The following is a 24028-nucleotide window of genomic DNA, read 5'->3' as shown; positions in this document are numbered from 1 at the left end:
GGAGGCTTGTTAACATATTCGTTTGCAAAATCCATGCGTTTTTTCTGTTGATTTCGGATATGTACGGTTTTCTACGTTCCACACGTCCCCGATACCCATTTTTTTTAAGTATTTTACATACAGTATCGTCGTGCACATGCTTGCCAAAGGGTAATTTGAAATGTTTTTACATATTTGAGAAGCCGTAATTCGAGTTTTATTTTTCACTGATTCCAATATGGTTCGTTTTTCACGTACGGACAGCTTGTTAGGTCGACCAGAACGTTCTGCACAGAATAGTGACTTCTTCCTATGATTTGCCCAATTTCTTCGCTTAAAGATTTGCCTTCATTTCTAAGTTTCAGGATAATTTTTCTCTCGCCAACACTAGTTTCCTTAGTTTTGAGGGCCATCGATATTTCTTGTATACGAAAACTTGAAAATAACTCCAAAGTCATGTATACACAGCAAAATCAATTACAAACTAAAATAAAACCGTTATTGGATATGGATATGCGGGGAATCCCTGTTTTCATGCGTACGGAAACTTTGTCTGCTTCGTTGAAGTGATGTGTTTTTTTTTTTTTTAAGATTTACTTAGGAAAAAATGTATGAAATTGTAGAAAAATTACTGACTAAACATTTCTTATAAAAGTTTAAAATGTTTTAAGTTTTTTTTCAATGAATTTCTTAATATGTTCATTTCTTTGTGTACGGATACTTTATCTGGCAAGTGTGTATTAATTTTTGCTCGTTTTATCGCACACCGGCGAACGGACAGACATGGCTAAATCGACTCCTCTCATCATTTTGAGCATTTTTGTAATATATAAATCTATATCTGTCTTGATTTCTTCATGCTGTTATATACAAACGAATAATAATAAGAATACCCTTGGGCACACCGTTTCCACGACAGTCGGTTCTGAGTTACCGAATCGACCCGGATTTATATCCGGCCAAGGACTGTTACTCCAGCAGCATTCCCCGTACAAAAACAACAACAACAACCCTTGGGCATAATTACGCGGGTATTAAAATGTATTACATTTCGACATTTCTCTGTATTAATAAATATGTGATTTTTATAATTAATTCTTTCAAAATTTAAATGATTTTTTTTCATGGAATGTTTAAATACTTTCAGTTATTAAAAATAGTTACATATGCCACATTGCGATCCCGAAATCCCGGGATCAAAATTTTACGCTAATACTAGCACCCCTAATACAAATGTCAGTACATACATACAGCGTTTAAGAGTAGAGAGACTGTGGTAAAATGATAGGAGAGCAGTTCCTACAGGAAGCTTGATAACAGAATGACCCAATTCACTCAACCGGAGCATATGAATTGACAAGTTGCAAGCACTGCACTTACACCACGAAGTACCATGCATTTAGTTATATAATATTATAATAGTACAAGTAAGGTTAATACACCTTATAAAATATACGCATAAATTTCATTTAAAGAATTCAAAGAAGTTAACCCATGGATAGCAAAGCTGAAACCCTAGTTTTATTAAAGTTGGCTAAAAACTTTTATCATGATGTAAAAGACGATTTCTAAATTCAAAGTTGCCGAACATTTTTCTTTAGTTTCCATTGCAAACACGGCCCAAAAAATTATTATTAAATTCATGCATTCAAGATATACCAACATATAACAAGATACAAGCATTTGAAAGTTAATCAACTACCCCTTATCTATAAAAGGGAGCACCACAATGGGATACGCAAAATTTGCATGAGTGAGTAGTGCTGACTCACCCTTACGTCACTTCTAGCCACGTAAGTTCTCGCCACTCGCGCAAAGTTTCTATAAACTTAATTTTTACTAACATATACATGCATGTAAGTAGGTATATGCACATACAAATGTATGTATCAGGCAAACTCTAGAGCATGTGTGTGCATTTGTGTACAAACCAACCCAGGGAGAAAATATAGTGCATGTGTAAATATTTATATTATATAATGCAAAACATGACTAAAACGCATTTATTTATAATCAATATGTCACGGGTGTTAGATGAGAATATTAAGTCATAGATATAACGAAAATAATAAACAAGATAATAAAGATGCCATTTTCTTCCAATTATTTATAGTAATTGTTTTATTGTAACATTCTGACAAGATGCAGTGAAATCACAATGTCAAATATCCTAAAAATTCGAGCATTGAGACTACAAAAACAAGCCATTCTCTCATTTCCTTCTGTTCAAAAATCAGGAATATAATTTTTTGTCTTATAACATTATGAGTGGATTTTATGAACTTCCTGAAAAACTAAAATCTACACAACGAACAAATCAAACAACTTAGGAATTCTGAGCGGACATTTTATGCATATTTATGTATGTATACATATTTTAATATATTTTTAGAAAATGTATTTTATTAAGCTATATATGTATATATGTATTGTATATAAATATATATTAATAAGAATTGGATGTACGCCTGAATATTTCTTTTTCGTAAATAAAATCCATAAAGACTGCATGTGATATAATTTTATTTTGAACTATAAAATTTCTGCCGCCCACCAACACCAGAAAGCAAACAAAATGCAAAGGGTTTCGCAAAAAACCGCAATTATAAAGAAATTCGTCATAAAAATACCTTAAACTAACTAATTTTAATCAATGAGCTCAAATAATATTTTCTGCATTTGAAATTGATAAATATTTTATCGTTCTCTTGCGTTCTGCAAATATATAATTGATTCATAAACGTGTGTGAGGTCAGCATTTTTGATGTCACAGTCCTAAATTCAATACAGGTAAAGTGAAACGTGATAATTGGGTAATTGTGACGAATGGAATGGGTTGGTGCGAAACTACCATTTATAAGTGTGTAGGTTCGAAGCTCCGTGCAAAAAATACTAAAATGATAGAAAAACGTTTTTTTCTAATAGCGGTCGCCCCTCGACAGGCAATGGCAAACCTCCGGTTGCCATAAAAAAGATATCTGCCGTTCGGAGTCGGCTTAAAACTGCAGGTCCCTCCATTTGTGGAATAACAAGACGCACGCCACAAATAGGAGGAGGAGCTCGGCCAAACATCCAAAAAGGGTGTAACATAATTTGTTGTTATTGTTTCATCTTGGGCAGAGCAGGTGCTTTGGTTGATGAATTGCATTATCTAAGTATATGTATGTACACCTAATTCTCTAGACACGTTTCCAAAAAATTCTTGTAAAAAGAGAATTAGACGAAAACAATATTAAAAAATTCTTTTTACAGTTACCTTAAATTTATTTCGTGCTTACACATTTTAATTCATTAAATATAATATATTACAAAAATTTAATTATTAGACGGCGAGTGCAAAATCTACCGAGTCTCAGAGATTTTCTTGAGACTAATTTAAACGCTTCGTACACGCGCCGAAAAATGTCACTCTATTTGATATTCTATGAGATTTAAGAAAAAATCATAAAATATTAAAAATCGTGTTAAAACAAAACAATTCGTGTAAAAAAATATTTTTTTTTTCTTTTTAACTCGTGTTGAATTAAATTCGTGTAAAAAGAGAATTCAGTGTATATGCCCGACACTTCTACTGACATTTTAATTCATATATCCGTGAAGTTATCATGGCCTGATTTAAACGAATTTAACGAATCAAACCAAGTTAAGCTTTCGTATCCTACTGGGTATGTATGCATACATATGTAGATACATGGCAGACACAAAACAAGTTGGACTACATGTATACATACCTCTCCAATCCTTAGCTCAAAAGCATCGCAGTCTCTCCGCCCACCCTGAGTGGTACTCTCCCAAATGTTTAAATATTTCTCAATCCGTTTCCTCTATTGCTAAGGACAATGCGATCATGCATTTTCAGAGCAAAAAAAAAAAATTCAGTCACATAAACCAGTATGAAAACAAGTTCGAAGGACTATTTCATTGCACTCACTTTCGTCAGAAAACTTCCATCGCTAGACTACCAACTGTCGATTGCTAACTGCAGTTCAGCGTTCACCGGTATACGAACAAATTTAATTATTTCTCACGTGCTTACAGACGAAAGGTTTACACAAAACACAGTAAGAGGAACGAAAATGAATTGACCAAAGACCAAGTGACTAAAATGAATATTGACCTGCTTTCCCTCTGCAACTTCAAGAGGCAGTATAGTTCTTAATGTATTTCTTATTTCAGATGTATGTTTGTATATATTTTTATGCACAGGGATATTCATGTATATTTATGTGTATGTGTACGTAGTTTCTATTCCTCTGCACCAACGGATCTGGGTGTGGATTTACATATGTGCATAAAAAATTCACTTATTTGTGCAATTAAATAATGCGGGACATACCTGTGAGAGAATTTCATCCTTTGTAAAAAGTTCTAGATCCTCCATTTTCTGCTCGAGTTCATCTAAAGGTTCGGTTTTAATTGTCAGTTCTTTGGTTTCCTCGACCAAATGTTTCTCCTCTGTTGATATCGGAGAAGGTGTTATCACATCAGCCTCAGCCGGTTTTTGTTCAGGTGTGAAAACTGGCGCAAATATATTCAGAGATGGAGATGCTGGGTCAATTCCAACTTGGGATTCAGCTTTAATTATATTGGATTCTACGTCACCCGTAGATTCGACTGAAATATCATCGAAGACAAGTTTTTGCTCTAAGGAAATGTGGGCGCCTTCATTGAGATTTTCATCGCCATGAACGCCGATTTCATCACTTACGGAAAAGTGTGCTACATCAGTATTTTCAAAGTCCGCTCCACTTGGTTTTCCGAGTTGATGTCGGGAGTCTGATGAGGTACTTTCAATATAAAACGACTCTTGCATATGTGCAGCATTGTCCATATCAATCGGTATTTGTGGTATATCCTTTGCTGATGAATTAAAATCATTTTGCAAGTTCATTTGCATTTCTTCAGTAGAGAGCGAGTGTGAAATGTTTTCTTTCTCTTCGACGTCAAGCAATTCTTTACCTTCAGCTGGTAATTGTGATGGTTCTTCAACAAAAGAAGCATTCAAACTTTCAATATCCAATGGTAATGGTTGTACAGTATTTAGTAAATCTTCGATAGGCTCTTCTTTAGATATGTCTTTATGCTGTGGAACCTTCTCAACATCATTCGGCTTAATGCCGATATCCGCATCCAAATCAACAGATGTCTCAGGACCATGATCGATTATACTTATAGGCGATTTACGCGAGAAATCTAAACAATCTTCTTCTAAGTTTGTTTCTGGCTCAAGCAAGTGCACGTCATCATTATTATGATTTTCCAATTGTTCTTGTAGTAATTCAGCTGGTTGTTGCGAGTGCTGCACCATACCAACACCAATTAAATCGTCGTCGTCTTGCTCCAATTCATGCGGACGTGTGGCGACTTCGTGCTCAAAGTCATTTTCTTCAGGTAAAGCAATACCATCCAAATTGGATTCCATACCTCCCTTGCGTGGGCTCTGAGCTAAGAAGTCATCATCACAGAGCAGGTGCCGGGGTATTGTACTTGGGTGTGGTTGTAGTTGTATTTCTGCACCACTATTCAAAGCCAGTTCGCCAACCACAAAATCCTTGTTATCGCTTGTGGGCACTACGGGTGAAGTTGGATTTGATCCAAAGCTGGGAACAAACTCCATTGCATTTGGATTTAATTGCGAATGTGTATCAAAATCTAAATCATTAGGCCTTGTTATAACCTCTTTATCAACATCGAAACTAGTATTTGTCAATATTTGATCAGCGTTTTCTGTGCCCCCAATTGAAATATCTTTCATTTTGAGAATATTTTCCTCAGTTGCGTGAGGGGGTGGCGCGTTTTCACTAAGGCTACTTGTTCCGTTGGTATTAGTAGTGGCCATTGAACTCGGTTCGTCCTCTTCTGTTTCGTCCGCCACATTGCCAACAATATCAACACCCAAACAATTTTCAATATGTTGGGGCAGCAAGTGCTCCTCTGGTGCTGATTCGATTTTCATTTCTACTTGCAACACACCGGTATCAGCATCGACGTCTTCGCCGGCAGTAGATGTGGTATTCGAAGTTGTTGAAAAATCACCATCATTTTTTATTATGTCTTCATTCTCTTCAATGCCGGTTGCGGCGATGACGGCGTCTGCGTCGACTGAGGCTGAGATGCTAGCGACACCGTTACCAGCTTCGTACTTGTCTAGTAATAGCATATCTTCGGCGCCGACTTCGCCAAGCTCGTAACCATGGCCGTTGCCAACTTCTACACCTTCCAGATCTTTACAGTCTATACCGGCTTTCAACTGCTGATGTTGCTTTTCGCTCTGTTGCCCTTCTGTAATATACTTCCATTCCTCTTCATCCTCATGCTCCTCAAATTTTGCACCAATATTACCACCAACACCAATCTCCTCTGCTACAGCATTATCACACATACCATCACCGCTAGCCATCTGCAAATTCTCCATCAAATGTGGCGAGCTTTGCAAAAAGTTGTCTAAGTGCGCATTATCCTCGTGCTCCATTTTAAAATTGCGAATTTAACACGAACACCTTATTCCTTTTAAGTTGTTCACGCCTTCTGGACTTAATTGTCTTGCTTGCACAAGCTAAAAATTGTACACGAAATTGCTTAAACAATATTTGACTGAATTCAAATTATTAAACTTCACACAAACTTTCCAAACACACACAGCTCAAAAAATTGCTCCCGTTTTATTTCAATTACTTGAACTTTTCCCCAACAACGCGTCTTTACAAATTTGCTGCACTTTTCGCACTGTGAAGATTTCAAATACGAACCAAGAACACACCCGGCAAAATGATCCAACTGGCACACGAATGAAATGGGCGGCACGAATTCATCGCTTTCTATGTTGCCACCAAAAAATTTTTTTCTCCTCCAAAAAGACTTCCAAATGTGCTGCCAGACTAAGAAACTTATTAGATATCAAGGGTGTTCATGTAAGCATTTAAGTCTGAGGAACATGCAATTTTTAACCATTGCACACATTGTATAGATCCGTAAGTAAAAATACTCTCAGCTGGTAGCCAAAAAATATCGCAACTAAGATGACCTAATTCCAAAAACGCTCTTTTATGTAACATGGTTGCATAAAAAATATTTAATTTCATAGAAAATCGTATCAAAAAGTCTAAAAAATTCCATACAAATTTAGATATTTCTCAATAAAACGGAATATTAAGCTAAGAAATATATAAAAAATATTGGCTATTGTAAATTTTCTAAGGCAAAAATATTATCTTGTGCTTTTTCGTCGATATCCCATTGCAATTTGACATAGCAACCCCATCAATACGCTCACGCAGAAAGACAAGGAGACGTTTCCACGACAGTCGGTTCTACGTTATCGAAACGACCCGGATTTATATCCGGCCAAGGACTGTCACTCCAGCAGCATTCCCCGTATGTAAGTATGGGGAATGTTTATGCTGCTACAACAACAACAAAGCACTCACACCATCTCACACCTTGGTGCCTGTCAAAAAATTGCAAGAAGAAGAGTGTTTTTACTTGCAATTTTGTACAATGGTATTACATAAACGGGTGTCTGAGGAAGTATTTGTGTGATCTCAATCTTTAAATAGCGACATTTTTACTGAAACTAAAGTTCAGTGTCAACATTTTTTCTACACTTTTAGCAGGCATTTTAGAAAGCCAAATTCTTCCATTTTCCCTGCGCTCTCGCAAATTTTTGCTGTCAGCCAACTTTAGCAGGCAAAAGTAAAATGGGAAGGAAAACATTGTTAGATTTTAATATGTTTAATGATCTAAGGGACGTAAGGGAATTACTGTAAGGCCATCCGGTAAGAATTGGTAAGTGGTGAGGTGGAACCTTTGGCTGGTTACAATATTTAGACAGCTAGAGGAGAGATAGCTTCGATTTTAGAAAAGGTTTGCAAGGTTGTTATTGTAGCTTTGTCAGAAGGTTGGAGAGCACGAGAGCTAAGAAGCTACTTATTCGGCAGTGATTGTGGAAACTTTGGTAGAATTGCCATCATGAAACATCGAATAGGCACAGGAAATGCAAATCCAATTCGTCACGCTGGGTTCCATTAGCAAAACGCGAAGAAGGAAATCACATAATCTCGATAATAGAGAAAAATTAAGTAATTAAGCCATCAGTGAACTCGTGAAGCTCAACGGTTGTGTTTAGATTAAAGAAAACTTAATAGAGTTATAAAAAGGACAGCTCCCATTACCACCTACGGATTACTCTCTTGACACTTGATCCGGTGCAAAATGGTTTTTCACATTACTAGCAGGTGGCAATTAAGATTGCGATCGGGAGAAGACAGCATAGGAGATAGGTTGTGGCAATTTTCTGTGATGCCATTTGGATTATGCAACACTCCGAAATCCTTTGAGCGCCTGATGGTGCTTATGATGGGAGGCCTCCACTCAAAAAAGAAGTATATGGATGACATCATCCTTATGGTTGAAAGACTTAGCGTTTTAGTTTTACCAAATTCCGATTGAATGAGAAGAAGTGTGCAGTGACCAAGACAGAATTTACGTATCTTGCACATCATCTCATGTATCTTGAGCAAAAGATATGCACAAAGTGTGTTTAGTTTCTGACTTCGCAGTGCCGGAGTCACCACAGTCCCGCTAATAATAATTTACTTTTTTGTGCCACAAAGAACAGGAGGAATCGTTCCAGCAGACGAAAAAGTTTCTGCTTGTACTGGGTCTATGTTAACATATCCGGTCGCAGGAGAAAAATGTGTGATGAACACAGACGCTAGGGTCAACGGAATAAGAGGAGTACTGTAAGTATAGCAGAGGAGGGCGGAACTGAAGTACTGAGTGGTCAGTGGTGGTTAGTTGTGATTGAGTACGTAAAACATTTTGACGAATACCTATATGGACAACGATTTCAGTTAAGAACAGACCGTACAACATTGAGATAGTTCTCTAGTTCAAGCATGTTGACAAGCATTCACGATAAATTGAACGGTGGATTGAGGCTGACTAGGGGAAGATCATGGAAGCGAAAGATGCTGGAGATAAACCATCTAAAACTGGAATGGTGGTATTTAATGTAAAGAAATGGTACTTCTGCTGTTCTCTTCTTTGAACACTATATGTTATTAACTATTATTTTATTTGAATTCTAGTGCGTAAGTTTACTCACATATGCAAATATAAATCAAAAAGTTTTGGTTTCGTCGATTCCGTTCAGGTATTTTTGATGATAAAGAAAATGTCGATAATACCGATAATCGACCATAAAAATGTTTTAAACCATTTACAAAAAAATAATCGATTTCTTTTTTCCTAAAGTAATATATATATATATACTTCATTTAAAAATTAATTCACTGACTATTCACAGACAAGTAACTTCTCTATCTTCTTGGGATGACGCCATTTCCTGTATTCTATACCATGAGGATATTAAATTTAATAGATTCGCCTTACTCACGGTACTTATTTTGTCTCTGATTTCTTCGTTCTGTCGTTTTAATCGTTATTGTTATGTTGCGATATATTCTTCTCTCATGCATCAAGTTCAATATTTCGCCGTTCATACATTTTTGTTTGGCTATATTATTTTTTTTTTGTGTTTTGGTTGTTATCATTCTTACCTTGTCAGTCGTGTTATTTCAATATTCGATCGAATTTTCGCCAGTATTGCAACTTGTCAATTATAATTACATTTGGTAATATAATATATGTTCCATTTGTGGAACAACATGAAGACGCGCGCCACAAATAGGAGAAGGAGCTCAGCCAAACGCCCAAAACGGGTATATCCTTAAATTATATATATATATATATATATATCATATATTAAATTTAATAAAGTAAAATTAATTTTGTATCGAAATGCGAAAATTTGATCCCAAAGAGAAGTAATAAGTTTTTACTGGTCCGTGAACAGAACTATCATGAAGTTGACACTTATAATAAGGTGGTAGCACTACTTCAAAACATGTGGATTTGATACACGGTGGATAGAATTCAGATTTGGTAGAATTTCAAGTTAGTTTTTCCGGTTAACTTACAAAAAACTGATTGCTAAGATAAAAGGAAGATGGCAAAGAATAAAAATCCTGAATTAGAAAGGAAGGATGGAGAGACCAGTATGCTACAGAAAAGTAAGAAAATTAAAAAGGTTGGCAAAAAGAGTTTTGAGGATAAAAAAAAACTGCAGCAAACAATCATAAAAAAATCTGTTGGGCCAGTAAAAGAAGACACTGGCGATATGAACGGAAAATCTAATGTAGCTGATGTGGTTCTACATAAGAAATCTAAAAAAAATAAACAAAAAAATGGCAAAGAAAAGGAGAGACCTGTTACAGAGGATACTAGTGACGCAGCACTTGCAAGAATAGAAAAGAAAAAAGCCAAAAAGTTGGCTAAAAAGCTTAAAAAACAACAAAAGAAAGAAGCACAAAAATTGGAAGGACTAAAAAAGGATAACAAAATCATATCTGTTGTTGAGCAGACTCAAGAAGCATCAAAATTGAAACAGAATAAAGAAAAGAGTAATGATTTGAACCATAAAGGTAAATGTCTTTCAACTTTCCTAACTTCTTAGCCGTTAGCTTTGGTAAACGTCACAAGAAACAAAAATACTTGATATACATGGTTTATCTTTGTAGAGCTTAAGGAACGTGAGCCCTTCAAAGAGGCAGCAACTGTTTTCGTAGGGAATCTGCCAGTGAATACTAAGCGCGTTCAGTTATTACGTTTATTTAGCGATTATGGTCCAATTGACGGAATTCGTTTTAGAACGGCCTCTGGTAAAGTTTTGTTTAAACATAAGGATCGAAAGGAGGCTGGCTCTCTAAATGCTTGGGTGGTGCTCAAAAATGTCGAGGCGGTGACGCGCGCTCTAAATTTAAATGGTACCATATTTAAAAACAATCATTTGCGTGTAACACGTGTCAACGTAGATAGCAATTCTATGGATACAAAACGCACAATCTTTGTCGGTAACCTAAAATACAGTGAGTTCTGAGATCAAGAAATCGTATGTAATAAAACCCATATATTAATTCAAATACATTTGTAGGTGCTAACGAAGAGAAACTACGGGAAATATTCTCCAGTTGTGGTGACATTGATTATGTGCGTTGTCTACATAATGACAAAGGCTGCAAAGGGGTGGCATATGTCTGTTTTAAAGCGCCAGAGGCAGTAGGATTGGCATTAGAGCTCAACGAAACCATGCTAGATGAACGTCCAATACATGTAGAACGATATTCTGTCAAAAAGTTGGATGCAAAAAAAATCCGTGATGGATCAGATGAGGTGACGAAAAAACCATCACGTGCAGGGGAGAAAATGAAGGGCAAAAAACCAAAAGATATGAAACAAGAGGCTCCACAGACAATAAAAGGGGGTGACACTAGCAAAAAAACAAAGTTTCGCGGAGTCAAAGTTGATGGTTTGAAGAAAAAACAGAAAAAGAAGGTCACAAGTCAAATGCAAAAGTTAGCGAAAAAAATAGCGCCGAAAGAGAAATAATAAAATGTAACTCATTCGGTTGATAACGTAGTATATATGTATGGACTAAATTTCTTGATTTAAGAAACAAAATAATTGAATATTTGTATTATTTATTTTTTTGTACAAATTGCTTCCTTAATTTTGCTTGGGCTTCTTGTGGAAATTTACTTCTGTTAAGCTCAGCACAGCTCAAGCAATAAGTATGTGTGTAGTAAAAACTACATTCCGTACTTCTGCAAACTACATTTTCGCACATAGAGCACTTAGCGCCCAGTATGACGAAATACTCAGCTTTGGGTTTCCAACGAAGAGGAGGCGGCTGAAAGGGATCGCGCATGACAAAAGAGTCTTCTAAAAGCTTAAGTCCATAAACAAAAGGCGGAATTTTGCCATAATAGTGAACCATTTCTAACATGTCACAAGCGGTACATTGAAACTCAATTTTTGGAGTGCGGTCATCGTTTTGAAATTCACATTTTTCTGTACCGGTAATATTGGGAACTGGTATTTCTAAACGGGCGATTTCTGCTTCTTCGTCCTTCACATTCAGCTGCAGGTCATCATAGTTGTTAATATAGTTGTCGGCAGATTCGTTTGAGCTTTTTACCTCATCCATACCAGTACCTGTAAGCGAAGATACGTCGAAATTAAACATTAAACAGCCATAAATATCCGAAAACATAAGCCTATTTATTAATACAACATAAATTTTGGATTATAAGGATCTTAACATAAATACAAGCCGACAAAAAACAGCCAACGGCTACTAAACTAATTAACAGTCGTAAAAATATAAGCGTATGTAGTATACATCATTCTCAGTCCTAACAACCCTCTACACGAGTCTTTTTAGGTAACTCAGAGGGCCACCAGTACGGCTTTTCTACATAACATACTTTGCCATCCACAAAAAGTTTAGGTGAATTTAAAGCTTGTTCTACTCGAACTAATCCTAGGGCCCTATCGAAATTAGCACTACGAATTACACCGACGTTAGCCCCAGCCTCCGTGGAAATAGTCAATGATGCTTGTGGAGCTGGCCCGGATAAACGTAAAGGCATTATTCGCTTTCGCACTACTCCTGTGTGATGAACACGAGCCGTCAATTCTTGCCCAATGTAGCACCCTTTGTGAAAGCTAACACCATGCAAATAATCACAATTGGCTTCTAACGGGAAGCTTTTGCCAGGGGGAAGATCCTGAACACCTTCACCAACGCCATAACGATACCGATGCATACGGTAGTTGCAGTCATTAGTTGGCTTTGCTACCGTAACATCTCCAGTTTTAGAAAACATATTAGCTAAGTCCTTCCAAGTTTTATCTGACTTTGTTATGACGCGCGTACCAAGGTCACGTACTCGCGGATCTGGTGTAGATATGACCTCTTGCCCCACCTGAACACTGGTGTCCATTCGAACGACGCTGCCAACGGGATTGAAAACAATCCATGGTCGGTATTCTTCTCCGACAGCATCAATTTGAATATTTCGCCGTACACGATAGAGTCGCAAATGTCGACGCAATTCGTTGGATATATACTTGTCACACTCAATCAGATATGTATTGGGCTCTGGAGTGCGATATATAATTGAATCATAGAGCACGCGGCCGGCCTTGTTTAAAAACATCGTGTACATTGCGGGGGTTTTAGGAAGAGGTGTACTGTCCGACTGCAGATGAGCCATATCATTTGTTATGAGTCCCTGCAAGAAGGGCACAACCTCTTCTCCATGTACTCGAACCAACTCTCGATCTGTTAATTGCTCAATAACTAATCGTCTATCAGCAAACTTTTCATTACGATGTACCCACATGAAGTTGTTAGTCGTCTCAATAAAACGGGCAAAACTCGACTTGATTTTTGTCAAACCTTTTAGTATATTCATAATGAAGCGGCTGCGAAATGCAGATCAACCGATTAAAACCAAACTTTGTTAACGAAAATCATTCACTTACTTGCAATCAAAAGCTAAACAGTTCAAGTCGAATGATTCTGATTAAAAGCTACGATATTTGACGTTGACTTCTAGAATAAAAAGTATATCACAAATTTAGGATTTTCGATAAAATTTGGATTGGTAAATTCATAAATGTAATTCAATATGAAATGATACAACAAATTCAAAATCAGCTGATTTTGATTATGTGATCAGAACTGTTTCCTTACAGTGCAATTTGCAGCAGAGCTTCGTTTCTTTAATTTCTGGGCAGACGAGCGCATACAAGGCATATTGAACACTTGTGGTAAATAAAGTTGCTGTGGGATGAACCAAACGTAATGTTACGCTGCCTAAATAGCAGTAGAGTAGCTGATATAATTGTTTATTTAATTTATCTGTAAATGGTCAAATTTAATTTAAATTACTCTAAACTGTGAACTTTTGATTTAGATTTTGAAATTCTAGAGATCAAAAAGATGAAAACCGCTACTCTAGTTTTCATTTCGGTGAATTTGACAATTGAGCGATGTCATTATTTATTATTATTTATTGACTTTCCTCTCCTTGTTGTTGTTGTTGTGGCAGCATAAACATTCCCCATACTTACATACGGGGAATGCTGCTGAAGTGACAGTCCTTGGCCGGATATAAATCCGGGTCGTTTCGGTAACGTAGAACCGACCTGTCGTGGTAGAACCGACTCTCCTTCTTTTTATTTGGTGATATTCAGTGCTGATGACACGGCTCTTGGAAAGATGCAAGATTGTATTCGACCATTCCTAGACCAAAGGCAAAAACAAAATAGAGGTATTCATATCGAGCTCGTTGCTTCGTTACTTTACAGTTTTACATATATTTTGTTTTTGTAAGCGCCAAACTTGGCGCTAGGTTACCCAAACAATTTCTCTCCAAATTCTTCTTTATTTTCAATTGTTTTCAGAGCATTGTCTTGCTTAAGACCAAGATAAGGGCCAAGTAGCAAAGCTCTAAGCTTGGCAATTTGATTAGTAGCTGGCAACATAACAATCGACTATTTGGCAATTGGCATTTGATGGTCAAGCGCGAGTTTTAAGATCAAAATATCAAAAAGTGAAGTAAAAAGTAAGTAAAATTTGTTTAGAGTCAAAAATTGTATAAAAGAATATTTTCTTTCAGCGGATGAAACGAAGCTAAGTCGCAAGCCATTTAGCTGGTTCGTAAGAACATTACAGAAATAAGTCAATGAGGTTCGTTCACAGCAAAACTGCCAACTAACAAACATTATACTAACATACTGGGCATTGCTACATTAGTGAAAATAATTGTATGTCTTACATCAGACTGCTAGCCGGCTTTCTGCGAATTTGAAGAAATCAGCTGATTCCACGTCTTAGGAGATGTGATAGCGGTTTGTTTACGAATATGGTGAATTCGATCGTCCGATAATTCCCCAGTGTAGACACTTAAGATCATCCTACTCCCAGTCTTCACGAAACTCCTGAACCCAGCTACGCATCGACTCTCCCGCCGGGACTGAACTGGTCCGCGGCAATCGCCAATCATCTTTCAATGACAGAGAATGTCAGCTCAAAACAAAGGATGATAAAACAAGGAGTGTCGCAGGATGGTGTCCTTTCACCCGTGTCCTTTCATCTCGACCACGCGAGAGAGTTTAATTGGACTTCTATGCTGACGATTGTTCGATAATGGTGTCTGGCAATGACATCAATGACTAATATTCCAAGATGAGCATTTATCTCGCCAACCTTTCTCGCTTTTTCATTGCGAGGAATCATAGCTTTCTCCCACTTAATACACAGCGAACTTTTTTGCCTACTAGGCGAAGGAGATCAAACTACAGTTAAATGTAAAGGTCGGTGGAGCACCAATACCGACTGTAAGCAATTCCAAAATCCTGGAAGTCATGTTAGACAGTTTTCTCTACTTCTCGGCGCATACCACCGCAATTATCAAAACCGCTACAAGGTCCTCAAATTGCTAGCCTGCAGCACTTGCGGCGAAGACAAAGAAATGTTACCTACGGTTCACTAGACAGGGCTAGTATACTGGGGCGGCAGCCCTTGGTCGGGATAAAACCCGAGTCATTCCGGTAACGTAGAACCGGCTGCCATGGGAATGTTCATGGGAATGTAAGCAGTATTCAGTATTTAGACAGTCAATAAACGACATTCACCGGGAGACCGTTACCACCTTCATGAACTCCCGTCCTGTGAATGCCGTAATCGGAGTCCAACCACCACCTATTGCAGACGAAGAGCTCCAGCTTCCCCGTGAGACTCGTGTAACACTGGCACAACTACGTTCTGGATACTGTAGCAGGTTAAACTCCTACATATCTAGAATCGACCACGACATACCAAACACATGTCCAGCATGCGAAGGTACCCCGCACGACACTAACCACCTCTTCACATGAGGGGGCAACCGACTCATCTAACCCCCCTCTCCCTCTGGACCCAACCTGTCGAAACAGCATGTTTCCTGGGCCTACCCCTAGATGAGCTAGACGAAGATGACCGGTGATATGCCTACACTGACAGGGCTACCTATGCTGTTAAAACAACAACAACAAAGAAATGTTGCTGTCAACATTTAAAGCTGGTTATAAATTACGCCCACCCGTCTGGTCGCCTGGCACTAATGATTCGAAATGGACAAAGCTTCAAACCCGTGAGAATACTGCCATCAGGACAACGAGACAGCCACTACTACAACTACTGTGTCAGACAGTATACAGACTAAGATTAAAGGACTTTTATCGTGAGTTTCTTACCACCATCTTAAACTCCCGACCACCGCAAAAACGGCAACGGATTTCTATCACCACCTATTGCAGACAAAGACCTTCAGCTGCCTCTTGAGACCCGCGTAACTTCGGCTCAATTGCATTCTGGATATTGTAGAAGGATAAACTCCTACTTAACCAGAATCGACTCCGACGAAATCACTATACATATATGTCCGGCATGTTAAAGTACTCCACACGATTCTAACTCCTTCTCATCTGCCTTCTTAAGCCCTGTTTAGTGTCACTTAATATATGTTGTAAATAACACAATCAGTTGTGCCAACAGCAAATATTGTAGACAGAAATAATAAAATGGGGTTTTCCCGACCAATAACTGCGGCCCCAGTACCCAATGCATCGATTTTGCTCCAAATACTTCGCCTCAGGACTGGTATTGAATCCAACACTGGACCAGAAATATTCTATTGCTGCGCCATAAACGGTTCCACCCAAACTCCACCTCGGTTAGGTGTAACAAGTGCAACGGGTGGAGCCAGCTTAAGACCTCTTCAGGCCTTAAGTCACACAGGGAGTAGTCCTCACGGTATGTGACCACGTGTTTCTCTCGCCGTCAGGCGTCTCCTGCCTTAACGGCTACCGCATCCTCTAATGTGCCGGCACTACCAACCGGCGGCACATATCAAACCTCAACGGTAAGGAGCTTATCGGTGCAACAGAACTCCCCAAAATCGAAAAACCCCAACCATAGTGCGGGGAAAAATCAGCAGCTTTTGGTATCCCGCTATCCCGCACAGTCTGTTCCATGTGCCAGACCAGAATACCTCTGAACCTGGCATCAGTTAAATGCAATTTTTGCAATGGCTGATGCCACTTTAGGAGATGCTCTGTCCTGCGCACTACCCGAGGGAACACGTGACTACGTTGCTCTCTGCTGTATATTTCTGCACCCGCAACCGCCCCCTGCACCACCATCAGGCCGCAATAACAACAGCGGCACGCACAGCAGGGACAACGCAGACAACCCCACGCGTTACCAATCATTCCGAGGAGTTTCAAGCTTCTTCAATTCAACTGTAACAGACTTACGAGCAAGATAGATGAGATCATTGACTTTATAAGCCGACACTGAATCCCAATAGCTGCGGTCCAAGAAACCAAACTGTACGCTAGCACAGACAAGATCGCGAGCGAGACAATGGTGGTAGCCTATCGTTTATAGTCCACCACACAGTGCAGTATCGACTGATCGACGAAGACATCAACCGCAAGGGCAGTGCGTTAGAATGTCAAGGTATAGCTGTCCGGTTAGGCGATGCCGATCTCGAAATTTATAATGTATATATACCCCCTGTCACCTGATATTGGTGCGCTCATCAGAGGTGAAAACCGATTGGTTGTAGGTGACTTTAATGCGCATCACGATATTTGGAATTCAATCCTACCAAACGATTGTAGGGGCACCATTTGGCAGAGCAGATAGACAATTCGACATGCAGCACTGTGAACAGCCCCCCCCAGGGCAGTGGGCAATTGAAGCAGCTCGCCTGACATAACAATTGCTAGCGCTTGTCTGATAAATAGCATAACTTGGCGACCTATGCTATCGCTTGCATCAGACCACTTGACCATTATCATCTCGATTGAGAGATCTGCTGACTTTGTTTCCACGAATTCCCGGTCATAAAAACAACAAAGCTAATTGGGTCGGCTTCTCGGAATTCACTGAGGACACCTTGGCCGCTCTTCCCATCTCCACCGATGTGCGCGTAGGCGAACGCGCATTCTGCAAGGTGTTCACAGCTGCTGCGACTCGCTTCATATCTCAAACACAAGCGGATCAAATGGGTTGAGTACCTGAAGGCCTGTAGCTTCACCACTAGTGTGAGTAAGGTATGGTCCACGGTAAGGTACCTGTCGAATCCGACGAAGCACAACGATAAGGTCACCATCAACGGTTGCATTTCGTCGGACCCGAAGAGATGCGACAGCTATTTTAGCCGGCAATTCATACTGCATCCTCCGGCCGACAGAACCAAGTGTCGTGCCACCAGACGGCTGCACAAACAACCGAACAACAGTGCGCCACTTACTATCTTTTGTGGTGAGGTTCGGAGGTCCATCAACAAAACTAAAGCAACAAAAGCCATTGGCCCTGACGGACTTAACATGCAGATGCTAAAAACCTGGGTCTATTGAGAGTAGAGTATCTCACAAGGGGGTTTCATTTGTGTATGGCGCCTCTCATTATTCCTGACAAGTGGAAATTGGGGAGAGTGGTCCCACTACTGAGACCTGGGAAACCCATTAACCAAGGGGAAAGCCACCTCCTTTCCCCAGTCGTGAAGACTTTTGAGGCCCTCCTACTCCCACTCTACACGAAATACCTGACCCCAGCCCCACATAAGCATGGCTTCCGACTAGTGCTTAGTACCACCGCAGCACTCACCGCCATAAACAGCCAGATAAATTGAGAAGTGGTCCGCTTACTATCTGAGTGGTCCACACTCGTTAGTAATTTTCGGAGATCAATATATATTGAAGCTCCCCCAGCCACCAGAGGGAGTCTTCTTGATCTCCTACGCCGACGATTGCACGATAATGGCGTCGCGCCAAATGGCCTCTGCGCCAAAGTGAACGATTACCTCACCAATCTTTCTCGCTTTTTCACTACTAGAAATCTACAACTTTCCCCCACAAAGTTTACGGTGACCCCCTTTACCACCTTGACAAAGGAGGGCAAACTGCAACTCAAGGTAAAAGTCGATGACACACCAATTCCGACTGTTAACAACCACAAAATTTTGGGTGTAAACTTCGACAGTTGCTCTCCTTCTCTGAGCACACAACTGCAATTGGCACTAAAGTCCTCAAATCGCTTGCCGGCAGTACTTGGGGCAAAGACAGAGAAATATTGCTATCGGCATTAAGGCAATAGGCCGTCCGGTTTTAAGCTATGCTGTGCCTAGAACTAGTGACACGCAGTGGATAAAACTTCAAACTTGCCTAAGCTCTGCTATTCGGACAGCGACTGGTTACCTCCTGATGTCCCCTCTACAACACTTACACAACGAGGCGCAGATGCTACCAGTAAAGGAGCACAACAAACTGCTCAGCAAACAGTTTCTGCTAGGATGCTCCCGCAGGTTTCACCCATGTAGACACCTGCTTGAGTCTGAGCCACCTCCCAGGCATGTCAGGAGGCACCTCTTCAACTACCCCGACGAGTTCCAGAACAAAACGAACAGACAATTACTGGACCTGACAGTATTTCCACAGAGGCAACAACAACAAGAGAAATAATAATTGCCGAATCGTTTAAAGTTAGCGAATTGCACCAATGGTCATACTTTCCACAATCTGCTGACCACAACGTTTGCTTTAATTCACTAATTTCACTTTACATGTTATGTTTCCATTTCATTAGCCTCTCTTTCAGTCAAAACCCAAGACTGATAGAATAAGAAACTGGCCCAAGACTACGCCTTCCGAATTCGCTGTGACGTCAAGCTCCGAGAATATACAAACAGAAGTAAGAATTACTTGTTTGTGTGACAAACTATACATACGCGAGAAAGACGCGTATACCAATAATGATAAACAGCCTTTAAACATTAAATACCAACTTATGCCATATTCTCGAACATTGGTTTCCAAATATGATGCGATGCTCGGAAAGAAATGTGCCAAGGCAGTCATGAAATACCCAGTTATCTTCAATGTATGGACATATATATTGTATATGTTATATAATTAGCGCCTACATCCAATCTTGGTTATCTGGTCAAGCTCCTCCTCTAATTTGAGGTGTGCGTCTTGATGTTGCTTCAAAAACGGAGTAACTTACAGTTTTAAGCCGCCTCCGAACGGCAGAGAGTTTTTTATGAGTGGCTTTTCATGATTGAAATACACTCGTATGGCTATTAGCCAAAACATATTTATATTGATATTTTGTATCCGGTGGATTTCCAGCCCGGGCGTTATCGAATGCAAGTCACGCACCAACTCATTCGGCTATGACGGCAGCATTAAAATATTGTGTTACTTTAGATAAGAGGCATGCATACATATGTGGGGACACTTACCGATACAAGCAGCTGAATATCTGCCAAGGTACAGTTTCTTGTACGGCTATGTAATGATGTTACCAAAATTGTGTTTCATTAGTTAGTTTTTGCTTTATTTTCTTGTTAAATAGAGTTAATTTAATTGATAACAAACGTGAATATTTATATTAGTTTAAAGTAGCAAAAAGTATAAAAAATATTTTAAAATAACATTGGTTAAAATCTAACATAACGAAAAATTTGCCGTATTCTTGTTTTGTTTTAAATATTTTTACTTGTTAGCTAAAATTTCAAACTTAATACCATGCTCATACTTTTCCAATTCAGATATTAAACTTGTTTTTGCAAAAGCAGCTCCTGGTGGCAAAACCCCACCAGACCCAGGCATTTTTTCACTTTCTTTCAATATGGTTACAGCAGTACTAAGTAAAGCAACACAGGTTGCTCCATAACCTGGATTTGTACCTGATACTTTGACTGTCAAAGTTTTAGAAGGAGGGTCTGCGTATTGGTCAGTAGGTTCAACCAATCGATCCGAATTCGACCAACCATTTGCTCTCATGATAAATGAAAAATGGGTACGCTCCATGTTTGCTTCTGATGGACCCTCGCGCGAAGCGAACCCTAATGAGAAGAATTTTGGATACTTAAGCAATAACTGGCGACCGAAAGAAAATTTTGTTAATAAACCAAATGAGACTGCAAGCAAAGAAACTAAAACTGCCGTTATCCAAGATTTAAAAGTTACATAAGCGTGCATTTGAACTGGACGTTTATGGTCATGCTCATAAAGGAAACGCTGTGAACGCATAACAACTGAACGATCCGATCCAGGAAATGGTAGACAAATGTTATTAACAATTTCTGAGCGGAAAATCAGCGGACGGTGTTTTAAAACAGGATGAAATTTGGGTAGTTTCTCGCTGTACAATTTGGAGCGTATTGCCTGTAGTTCGTTTGAATGTGCTAAGCCGTAAACAGCGCTTTCCCAAGTACCATAATGGATCCGCGCGCCTCCAGTAGATTCTCCCTTGGAATAGCTCCGAAGATAGCACTCAACTGAATTTACTACCCCATCAAAGTTTTTTTCTATAAAAATGATGCCGATATCCGCCGGTATTGAATCAAATCCACAAGCAGAAATAATATACACTTTGCGCTCCTGTGCTTGTTTGTTGTATTTCAATTGCATTGTTTCCATGTATTGTGGCTCTCCGCTAACATCCACGTGGTGAGTGCCAGCTTCAAGACAGGCGCGCACTACCGGCTCACCAAAGAAGCGATATGGTCCGCAGCAATTTACCAAAACTCGGCACCTGTTGGCCATTGCTAGCAGGGAGGCTTCATTCTCTACATCTGCAATTATTATTGGTATATCCTTTAAGTTTTTTTGCGCTTTCGCACCCATATCCTTAAGCACAATTTCCAACTTCTCACGACTACGACCAGCAATACCCCACCGATAGTTTTGGAGCACAGTAACAGCTTCAAAAACGGTATATTTTCCGGTAAAGCCTGAAGCTCCAAAAATTATCACATCGAGTTTTTCTGACATCCTGCTTTTTAAGACTTCTATTTTATTAGGTAATTAACTTAACGACTTTAATATATGGCAACTAGTATAGTTGTGACAAGGCTGCTTATCTCTTCTGATCAAAAGTCGATTTTTTATTTTTTTGTCGACACGTCATTTACTCCTCAGCCTGTTATTAAAGGGAAAGAGAGAAGACTATCATTCGACAAAATTAGAATTCGAAAAATTTCAATGAAACGAAATCAAACCTTGACTGAATCAGTTGCACTAATATAAATTAAATATTAAACCGGTGAAAATTCGCTTACCCGATTAAATTGCTCCTTAATCCTCTTTCTTTTCAAGATATTTGGAGTATTGAAATCCTGGCTGGAATTAGATGCAAATATTAATCTCTTAACCTTAAAATTATTTTGAGATTAAAAAATAATAAAATCAAGTTATATGTAGTCTTATTCAATGGTTCACCATTTACATTTTGATTTTGTTGCTTTTGAACAAGATAGAGTTCGGTCGTTTTGTTCTAAACTTTTTACAATTATCCGGATCTTCCAACTGAACCAAGGCGAATTCATACAAGGTGGTAGCAGGAAATGGCAGATATGATTTTTTTCGTTCACCGTAAACATTAGAATACCAACACAAATGAAATGAAAACATTTTTTGTTTACTTTCAAATCTTATTGGAGGAAAATTTAGTATAATGTGTATTGCTTTGAAAAAAAAAAAGATTAAAAGGGGAGGATAGAGGGGTGTATACCCATGTTAAAACCGAAAACCACATCCTCCGTAGCCTTATAGTTTTAAAAAATTTAATGTTGAAGTTCTGTAATTTAGCGAAAAGTTGGTGTTGCCATACACCTGAAATAAAAACGAAGTTCGTATGCAGTATTTTTTGCTGTAATTTAAAATTAAGAAATATTTTTGAAAATAAAAACATACAACTCATCGAAACTTAAAAACAATGATATTAAGCGTATCACAAAAATTAATTAAGTAATTAAAAAGCAAAAAATTACGGTTTATAAGTGTGTTGTATTGCTTCGTTTTACAAACGTGTCCTCATGCCTTTTATTTTCTCCACAAAAATGCAATTATCATGTCTGCAAAACAAATAGGGTGGTCGTAGTTGTCCTTATTAAAAAACTCGTTTCCCTCTAAAAAAATAACCCTCATCAGTCCAACTCCGGCTACGCAAACCACAGTATTTTTGCGCAGAATTCTTTTTCGCGTAGGGGGCCTTCGGCCGCGCTTCAAAAAAAAAACCCTCATCAGTCCAACTCTGGCTACGCAACCCACAGTATTTTTGCGTAGAACTTCTTTCCGTGTTAAAACCATTGAACCCAAAATTAAAACGCCTTATGGGTCATTAATACTAAACTAAAATACTTCATTTTTGTTCATATTTTTGTTTTCATATGCAGGCATCCGGCAACACCATACTGTTGTCATTCTAATCTTCTTCTTATTCGCGTTTAAAATTAGAAAGTGATTGTATGGACAAATGCATTTGCTTTTAATTTTAATGAAAATAAATCAAATTTAAGTATAAAAATAAGTAAAACCACGTATATAGTGTAATGTGCCAAATTATAGTGAAGTTCCCGAGGGCACTTTGAAGGCAAATAATTTCGAAATTATTATTTGCCGAATAATTTGGAGTTATAACGATTATTCCTTAACACCTCCCTAACATTTCCGTGACTACCGAAACACCAAAATTAAGAAAACGTTTTTTTCTAATACCAGTTGCCCTCGGAGGTTGGTTCCATGTGTAGAAGTCCACGCAAGTGGGGAAAGTTACTAATCGAATTGTCGTTCCGTTACCCGACCATGACGAGGTGAGAATAGCAATATCACGGCTAAAGAACAACAAAGCCGCGGGCGCCGACGGACTGCCGGTTGAGCTATTCAAACATGGCGGCGAGGAGTTGGTAAGATGCATGCATCAGCTCCTATGCAAAATATGGTCGGATGAAAGCATGCCTGCCGATTGGAATTTAAGTGTGTTCTGCTCAATCCATAAGAAGGGCGATCCTGCAATTTGTGCCAATTACCGCGGGATTAGTCTTCTAAATATCGCCTATAAGGTTCTAGCGAGCGTATTGTGTGAAAGGCTGAAGCCCACCGTCAACCAACTGATTGGATCTTATCAGTGTGGCTTCAGACCTGGAAAGTCTACCATCGACCAATTATTCACAATAAGCCAAATCTTGGAAAAGACCCATGAAAGGAGAATCGACACACACCATCTTTTCGTCGACTTCAAAGCTGCATTCGACAGTACGGAAAGGAATTACCTGTATGCCGCTATGTCTGAATTTGGTAT

At 38.9% G+C, this 24028-nt stretch overlaps 5 protein-coding genes across 7 annotated transcripts in view; 1 reads left to right on the top strand and 4 right to left on the bottom strand.

Annotated features, from left to right (window-relative positions):
• Nucleotides 1-6753, bottom strand: part of LOC128855061 (205 kDa microtubule-associated protein) — a 65305-nt gene extending 58552 nt beyond the window's left edge. Inside the window, exon 1 of the mRNA XM_054089651.1 lies at nucleotides 4316-6753. Within this exon, the coding sequence (XP_053945626.1) occupies nucleotides 4316-6451 (2136 nt within the window). The 5' untranslated portion in view covers nucleotides 6452-6753. The remainder of the gene's footprint in view (nucleotides 1-4315) is intronic.
• Nucleotides 6754-9862: 3109 nt separating this feature from the next.
• Nucleotides 9863-11457, top strand: LOC128855058 (uncharacterized). The gene is made up of 3 exons (XM_054089647.1): nucleotides 9863-10463; nucleotides 10560-10907; nucleotides 10973-11457. Exons 1-3 carry the CDS (start codon nucleotides 9989-9991, stop codon nucleotides 11425-11427), a joined length of 1278 nt encoding a protein of 425 aa, XP_053945622.1. The 5' UTR covers nucleotides 9863-9988; the 3' UTR covers nucleotides 11428-11457.
• Nucleotides 11458-11515: 58 nt separating this feature from the next.
• On the bottom strand, nucleotides 11516-13455 carry LOC128855060 (cysteine-rich DPF motif domain-containing protein 1). The gene is made up of 2 exons (XM_054089649.1): nucleotides 13369-13455; nucleotides 11516-12033 (listed from the first exon to the last, which is right to left on the bottom strand). The coding sequence occupies exon 2, from the start codon at nucleotides 12023-12025 to the stop codon at nucleotides 11516-11518; it is 510 nt and encodes a 169-aa protein (XP_053945624.1). The 5' UTR covers nucleotides 12026-12033; nucleotides 13369-13455.
• Nucleotides 12081-13459, bottom strand: LOC128855059 (putative transferase CAF17 homolog, mitochondrial). Its single transcript, XM_054089648.1, has 2 exons — nucleotides 13369-13459; nucleotides 12081-13308 (listed from the first exon to the last, which is right to left on the bottom strand). Exon 2 carries the CDS (start codon nucleotides 13296-13298, stop codon nucleotides 12234-12236), a length of 1065 nt encoding a protein of 354 aa, XP_053945623.1. The 5' UTR covers nucleotides 13299-13308; nucleotides 13369-13459; the 3' UTR covers nucleotides 12081-12233.
• A 6792-nt stretch (nucleotides 13460-20251) lies between these two features.
• Nucleotides 20252-22276, bottom strand: LOC128858958 (saccharopine dehydrogenase-like oxidoreductase). 3 transcript variants are annotated; one of them, XM_054095597.1, is made up of 3 exons: nucleotides 22175-22276; nucleotides 22008-22068; nucleotides 20252-21894 (listed from the first exon to the last, which is right to left on the bottom strand). In XM_054095597.1, the coding sequence occupies exon 3, from the start codon at nucleotides 21718-21720 to the stop codon at nucleotides 20437-20439; it is 1284 nt and encodes a 427-aa protein (XP_053951572.1). In that variant the 5' UTR covers nucleotides 21721-21894; nucleotides 22008-22068; nucleotides 22175-22276; the 3' UTR covers nucleotides 20252-20436. The 3 variants fall into 3 exon arrangements, with proteins under 3 accessions (XP_053951572.1, XP_053951554.1, XP_053951564.1); XM_054095579.1 differs by having other exon boundaries at nucleotides 20252-21868; XM_054095589.1 differs by lacking the exon at nucleotides 22175-22276 and having other exon boundaries at nucleotides 22008-22168.
• Nucleotides 22277-24028: the final 1752 nt, after the last annotated feature.

The sequence above is a fragment of the Anastrepha ludens genome, chromosome 2 (assembly GCF_028408465.1).
Source record: "Anastrepha ludens isolate Willacy chromosome 2, idAnaLude1.1, whole genome shotgun sequence".
Taxonomy (NCBI): Eukaryota; Metazoa; Arthropoda; class Insecta; order Diptera; family Tephritidae; genus Anastrepha; species Anastrepha ludens.
The sequence above is the reverse complement of the archived record's forward strand: the minus strand, read 5'-3'. Positions and strand labels throughout refer to the sequence as shown.

Bases quoted from the DNA above. Each gene is read 5' to 3' on its own strand.
- LOC128855058 (XM_054089647.1), top strand. From the start codon at position 9,989: ATGGCAAAGAATAAAAATCCTGAATTAGAAAGGAAGGATGGAGAGACC. The intron at 10,464-10,559 runs GTAAATGTCTTT...TTATCTTTGTAG, and splicing joins TAATGATTTGAACCATAAAG to AGCTTAAGGAACGTGAGCCC. The intron at 10,908-10,972 runs GTGAGTTCTGAG...ATACATTTGTAG, and splicing joins TGTCGGTAACCTAAAATACA to GTGCTAACGAAGAGAAACTA.
- LOC128855059 (XM_054089648.1), bottom strand. From the start codon at position 13,298: ATGAATATACTAAAAGGTTTGACAAAAATCAAGTCGAGTTTTGCCCGT.
- LOC128855060 (XM_054089649.1), bottom strand. From the start codon at position 12,025: ATGGATGAGGTAAAAAGCTCAAACGAATCTGCCGACAACTATATTAAC.
- LOC128858958 (XM_054095597.1), bottom strand. From the start codon at position 21,720: ATGTCAGAAAAACTCGATGTGATAATTTTTGGAGCTTCAGGCTTTACC.